At 49.4% G+C, this 6,813-nt stretch overlaps 1 protein-coding gene across 1 annotated transcript; it reads right to left on the bottom strand.

Moving 5' to 3' along the window:
- Nucleotides 1-2,261: 2,261 nt before the first annotated feature.
- CALHM2 (calcium homeostasis modulator family member 2) lies at nucleotides 2,262-4,729 on the bottom strand. Its single transcript, XM_066324475.1, is given in 6 exon segments — nucleotides 2,262-3,411; nucleotides 3,413-3,471; nucleotides 3,474-3,618; nucleotides 3,620-3,658; nucleotides 3,660-3,734; nucleotides 3,818-4,729. Coding segments are annotated over 6 exon segments (951 nt in total). The 5' UTR covers nucleotides 4,361-4,729; the 3' UTR covers nucleotides 2,262-3,321.
- Nucleotides 4,730-6,813: the final 2,084 nt, after the last annotated feature.

The following is a 6,813-nucleotide window of genomic DNA, read 5'->3' as shown; positions in this document are numbered from 1 at the left end:
AGGAAAAGCTGGGGGTGTGAGCTCACAGCTTGTGTGATCCAGCATGCCAGGAAGATGGTGGGCTCAATTTTGCTCTTGGCATTTCAGTGAGAAATCTAACCTGGCTGCTTGTGTGTAACACCCTGTGGGTTAATGTTCCTCACCTCAGCATTGTCACTGGAGGACACTGGGTGACAGGAACAGCAGGATATTCCTGAGGGTGCTGATGTGTCTCTCATCACAGGAGGGGCAGAAGCCTAGGGCTGTCTCAGTGGGGATCACACTCAGGGTGGCAGAGGAGAGGAGAAAAACCAAATCTCTGCAATTGCAAACAATTTTCTGAGTGTAGTGTCTTGTTCCACTCCTCACTGACAGATGTCCACTCAAACATGCCTCTCCAAGAAGAGGGAGGGAAAACAGACAAGCTGGACAAGCCCCTAGGCCATCCTAGCACATGGAAAGAGTGGATTTAATGCAGGAGAGAAGGGATGTAAACAGAACAAAAGATTGGTTTGTGCTCATGGTTTATTCTTAGGACAAAAATCCATTCTCAAGCATTTTTGTCTTGCCCCTTTCCTTCAAACGAGGGGAAGGGGGAAAAGAAGGAACCAGAGTGGAGATGGTTCAAAGAAATAATTAGGACTATCAGGAAGGCAAGGGACATAAAGGAAGTAAGAGGAACTCTGCTTTGTTTCAGCAAGTTACCTTGTGTCTGCTGCTGCGTGGGGGTGGCATGTGCGTCTGCATGTTCACACTTGAGGACCAGTGAGAAGAAATGCAAATGAACTTTGCATCCCTTTCATCATAAGTTAATGCAATTTCATCTAACTTCCATCTGATTATTTATGTAGATTAGTTGATGGTGAGGCCTGAGAGCCAAGCCTTCCCACAAATGCAAAGCAAATCTGTGGAGAGGTTGAACAGGGATCCTCGGAGGGCCTCGCCCATTAAGCGGTGTTCCAGCCTCTTTATGTGAGGGAATAGCCTGCAGCTCTTTCTGGCAAGACACCATACTTGTCAAAAGCTTTTAAAATAATTTTCTCTCCTTTGCTGCAATTGTGTATCCTGATACACAAGATTTGTGCTACTCACTGCAAGAATAACTAAAAACACACCTTACTACTTGTAATACATGGCAATGCTTTAAAACATTCTAGGATGATCTGGAGAGGATCTGAATCCTTTAATAGAAAGAAATAAGAAAAAACAAGTTCCCAGTCCTTGAGTTCAAAGAGAATATTAAATTATGCCTTTTCTGCTCCCTGAAAAAAAACTCACAAGGCAATGAAAAATAACTCTCATTTAATAATTTATTTAAAATCTCCTTGTGTGTAAGCCTCCGAGTTCTGTGGGTTGAGCTGGTTTTTGAAACACTTATGAAGGCTTTTGGTAAATACAGTGTAAAAAGAAGTTGTACCTATAACAAAACAGTTCAAGTAGGAAAAGCAAACTTCTCTGTTGTGCCAGCACTTTAAATAGTTTTGAGTACACGGGCTCGACCCCTGGGAGAAAAGGGACTGCAATGCCAGAGAGCAGCCTTGAAGCCATAGTCACACAGTGTCATGGTGAGGGTAGTAATCTTACACCTTTCAGAGTATGGCCAAGTCCATAACAGAGGCCTTCTGCTTCAGGGGCCAATTAAGGCAGTGGAAAGAGTTTTACAAATTCATTGGGAGATGAGTAGGGAGAGGGCTGCTGTGTCCGTTTTGCTCCAGGGCTGCAGCCCTAGTGCAGCAGATGTGTGAATGTAAGGTACTCTGTGGGCTGGCAGCTTTCTCATCCCCTTCCCCTCTGAGAAAAATGCTCCATCAATACAAGTGACTACTACAATTACATGGTATATACACTATATGTATGTTTATATACACATTAATGTAAAGCTAATTCTGGTGAGGTCTTCCTGCAGCTTGTAACCCAAACAAGGACTCTCATCCGATGGCTGGATGAGAAATGCAATGAGATGCAGACAGTGCTGTGGGTACTTTTCCCTCTCAGTCTCCACCTCACCAGCTTGCCCCAAAGCTGTTCTGCTGATGGTGCCTTCTCTGGATTTATGACCATTTGGGTTCATTAGAGATTGCCAAGCCTTTAGTAAGAACAAAGGGAGTTTTGTGTCTTACCCAAATTTCAACTTGGTAATTACAGAGTGCCTTTTTGAGTACCAGGAATATTGGTGTTTCCTCCTGTGTAGTCTCTGTTACTTGGTGTGTTCTACGTTACTGACCCATTCCTTCCCAGATACCATTGCATCCTCCTTGCCTCAGGGAATTTACCCACTGCTTCCTGCTTTTACCTGCTCTGTAAAGTCTGTAGAGTGTTCTGGACCTGCCTGTGAACAGGCATCACACAAGTGTGTGAGAAGATCTCAATATCAATAAAACAAATAGGTGTGGGATGGCCGGGGCTAACCCTGCTGTGGGTGAGACAAGTGGAACTGCAGGAGTCACAGTGAGAAATGTGCCCATCTCTTGCTCCCCAAGGCTTCTGCTGATGCATCAGACGGTGGGCTGCACTGGCAGCCTGGAGGTAAGGGCTCTTTGCTCCCCTGTGTCTCTGGGAACAGCAGTGAGACTGCTGTCTCTGAGGGAGGGCTTCCCCAGTCTCTGCCTTGAGGCTGTTATGATTCCTGTTGACCTGCTGAAAGAAGTAATCCTGCTGGGAGGTATAGCAATGTGGACGTGGATAGTGGTTGCTACTACATCTCCCCAAAAAGCATTTCTTCTGGAGAAGCTGCTCGGGTGGGCACACAGGCGAGGCTTTCAAGTCCACACACACCACGGCTAGCTCAGTGAAGAAAGGGCAGGAAGGGTCTCATGTATAAAGTTCCAGCACAGTTTATTTTGCAGATGCACGCTGAAGGGCTTTAGAGACAGAAAGACCCAGATCAAAGGAATGTTCAGGGTTAAGTATGAGGTCAGGAACCAATGGCCTGAGGGCAAGGGGCAGTATGAGGGCAGGGCAAAGGGCAGTGACCTATAGGGGACATAAGGATGGGACATTAGTGATACCATGACTAATGGGGAAACAGGGAAAGCTGAAACCTTGAGAACCAGGGATATATATGAACATAGAGGTGGACAAGGCCCACGGGCCAATGAGAAAGACAAACTGAGGTAATTAACACAACTGTAGAGCACCATGGGGGAAGCCTTTTTGCTCACCCTAAGCTAAAAAGCTTTCCTGAAGCCTACGGTAGATTCTTCCAAGGCATCAGCCTAGAAGTTTCCCTGACAGCTCAGGTGCCTCCACAGGGAGGAATGTTCCCTGTGCATCCCTCAGCTGATCACCAATACTGGAAGGCCTGCCAGGCAGTCTGGGAAGCACTGCTGGTGCACATCTGTGTCAGGAAGCTAAAAACAGCAGTTCGTGGCTTCTGGGTTGGCCCGTCCCTTCCACACCTTTGGCCCACTTGTGGAGGCGGCTGTAGAGGGGGAAGCCCTTGTTCCTCTCGGTAGATGTAGACACCTGTGATGGCATTCCACTGGGGGCTCGCTGGACGCCCTCCACCGGGAACTCCTGCACCAGCTCCTTCTCCTCCTTGTCCAGTGCCACAAAGCCAAAGAACTGTTTCACGTTCTTGGCTGCCAGGATGCGGGAGTGGACCTCGGCCGTGCGTCGGAAGAGCTTGTCCTCGTTGGAGGCGGTACTGGGCCCAGTAGGCCTCCTGGCGGTAGCTCAGGCGGCGAGCAGCAGTGCTTCAGGCACTTGTTGAGGAAAATCAGGACCGCAACGATGCCGAGCAGCCAGCCAAAGAGCTGGGAGAGAAGAGAGAGGCTGCGTTAGGACATGGCAAGGTGGCCTTACCCACTCCCCGTGGCTTTCTCCCTGGTGTGCCTACCTGGGACTCGTATCTCAGTCTCCGTGTCACCTCGTCCCTGAACTTGGTGAGGTTTGCTGGGACGTCTCTACAGGGGAACTTGGCCAGCACATCGGCCCCATACTCAGCTGGAAACTTGTCCAGGGAGGATGGCTTGACGAACTCACTGAGGGCACAGATGTAAGCTTCCCCACGCAGCAGTGAGATGACTGACCAAGTGATTGGTGCCACAGATGCCCGGCCCATGATGGAGCCGAAGAGGAGGAAGGTGGCAGCAGCAGAGAAGTTCTTGGTGCCACGCTTGTGGCACTCTGCCACCAGGTTCCAGGTGTGGTTGTTCCAGATGACGCCAATGAGGAAGAGGGCCAGGGCCGGGACTCCAATGGCAGCCAGCCCATAGATGTAGTTGCGGGCAGGGGAGCAGGGGCAATTGAAGGCAACAACTGAGAAGAGCTCCTCACTCCCCACTGTGCCCAGGGCCACCAAACCATTGAAAATCATCACATCTTTGCTCTTGAAGAACAAGGAGAGGAAGCGGAAGTTCTCAGCGATGAGGGCGGCCATCTCGTCCAGGGGCTGAGGTGTGTGGGGGCAGCACCCAGCACTGAGAACACTCCAGTGGGGGATGAAATGGCCTGGAGCTAGCTGATGTGCAAGGAGCTGTTCCAGGAGCAAGACACCTTCGCTGATGTCCCTTCCTCCCACCTGGTGTCCCAGCCTCTGGAGCTGATTGCTGATACCAGGGATACTTCACAAGGGGCTGAAAAGCGACTTCCTAAGCAATATGTGAAACCTCAGCCATTTTAGTTTCCCAGCAAGCCCTCCAAAAGCTTCACTACAGCAAAGATGACAGGTGGGACATCTCTTTCTGTCCCTCTCAATTGCATGTTTGTCCTCTTTCTTTCTGTTTGCTTTTAGTCACCTCCCACAGAGGTAATTATTGTCAGCATCACGGCAAACTTGATGATCTCCCAAACCTGCAATGAAGGAGAACACCATGTTACTGGGAAAACTGGACCAGAGCACTGGCACTAGGATGTGTCCCCAACCCTGACTCACACAAGCCCAGCTACACGTGGCACATGGGTGCTGGGGTTGTGCTGCTTTGAAGTTGCTCTGTGTGGCTTTTGCCTCCCTCTTTAGTGCTGATGAGTTAATATTTATTAATAGACACAGGTATTTGAGGAAGGCAGCAAGGGGTGCTGTGAGACATCCCAGCAGATTTGGGAGCACAGAAATGCAGCAGGGGAGGCCCAGGCAGGAGCAGTCTTTGCTGAGAAGGATGAAGGGATGCTTGGGGTTGTTGCTATCAGCAAGAGAAGTTATTTTCTGGGAAAGCTTATCCTAATGTCTAGAATACAAACACTTATGCTTACAGAATACAAACACAAATGCTTATAGAGCTGGGACAGCAATTATGTGTGAGCTTTTGCTAGGATTAGGTGTGGCAGGATGATCTCCTGCACGTGAGTGACATAATCGTACGCCCTGTCCTGGCCTGCAGTCCCAGCTCAGCCTCTTAATTGCTGCTCCAAGATTGAGTCCCTCTACCTGCAGCCTCAGTGCCAGAGGTGCTGTTTGGTGCTCTTTCCCTTTGTTACACCCCACTGACAGGGCTGCAGGCACTTGGGGCCAAGCAGGGAAAGACATGTGCCCTGATTTTTTAAGGGCAGGGAAATAACTAGGGAATATATCCACACTCTCTGCAGTGATGGTCATTCCCCCATCCCATCTTCAAGCTGGATTCAATTAATTTCTTGGCTGACTTTCCATCAGTGCTGCATCCTCACAGGTTCCTCCTCAGGAAGTCTCAAGCACCTTGCAAGCTCTGGGAACCCTCCCCTCTGACTAAACCTGCTGGCCTCAGAGGAACTGCTGTCACCAGGGTTTGCTGGAGGCAGGAAGGACCTGGGCACTCAACTAACCTTCTCTGGCAGCTTGCAGTGTGCTGGAAGTATATCTGGGGCTACCTGGGAGCCATGGCCCACAGGGCTGCCCCAAAGTCTTCCCTGGGCCACTCCAACTGCAAGGACAAGCCTTCAGGGACATTCAGGCAGAAGAGACAAAGATACTTTAATCCCTATGGTCTTTTGCACAAGGCTTGCTCTTACACTGTGCTTTAAATCACTATTCTGCCTCAGTTTATCTGCCGCCTCAACAAATCCTGGTTTACTCCCTTTCTCCATGGGGCAAGGGTGGGGAATTTGGTCAGAAATTTGGCCTCTGTTCTTTGCTGTGTCTAACCCGTGGCAATCCCTTTAAAGTCACACTGTGATATTGCTGACTTCAAATGTAACAGCCCTTAATATCTTCCTGCAGCTTCCCAGTTTTCCATACGCAAAACTCCCTCTGCAGAGGAGACAGACCAGCTGAAAACTGCCACCACGTGATGGGAGCCAGGCCTCCATCTCCGTGCCTGCTGGAACTCCACGTTTGCAACCAGATGCTAAACCCACGAACTTGTTGTTGTTCAAGCATCTGTTGTTAGTTACCCACAAACAGCCCTGATAAACACAGCCCTGTAACCTTCCTGACAGACCGGCAAATGGCAAAGCAAAAATCTGAGGAGCTGGCAAAGAGAAGTTTTGGCCATTTAGAGGTTACCCTTCCTCCGCTTGGTAGTTATGGTCTGGGAGAGAGGGCTGGGTAAAAGGGGAGTTGTTTTCAGCAGGTATGTTTTTAGGAACCTCTGTTTCTTCCCCCAAAATATATATGAAAGCAAGAAAAAATTAAGTCACTTACTTGAAAAAGTGGTTGAAGCCAATTCTGGAGCCTTTTCAGCCCTTTCTGTGTATTTTCACTCATGCTCTGGGTGGGGGATTTCCAGCAGCACGCACGGCTGCGCAGAAGTCGGGATGCAGGTTGAGGCTGGTCTGATGGGCGAAGCGGAAGCTTTTAAAAACAGCCTTAACAGTTCGCGATGGCTTCTTTATTCAGTTTGAAACATTCTCTCCGCTGTCGGCTTTTGGGAAGAGAGAGGAAGTTGTTCTCATGCCCTGAGCTTGGGTGGGGCAAAG

The sequence above is a fragment of the Sylvia atricapilla genome, chromosome 8 (genome assembly GCF_009819655.1).
Source record: "Sylvia atricapilla isolate bSylAtr1 chromosome 8, bSylAtr1.pri, whole genome shotgun sequence".
Lineage (NCBI taxonomy): Eukaryota > Metazoa > Chordata > Aves > Passeriformes > Sylviidae > Sylvia > Sylvia atricapilla.
This window is presented reverse-complemented; position numbering and strand designations above follow the sequence as displayed.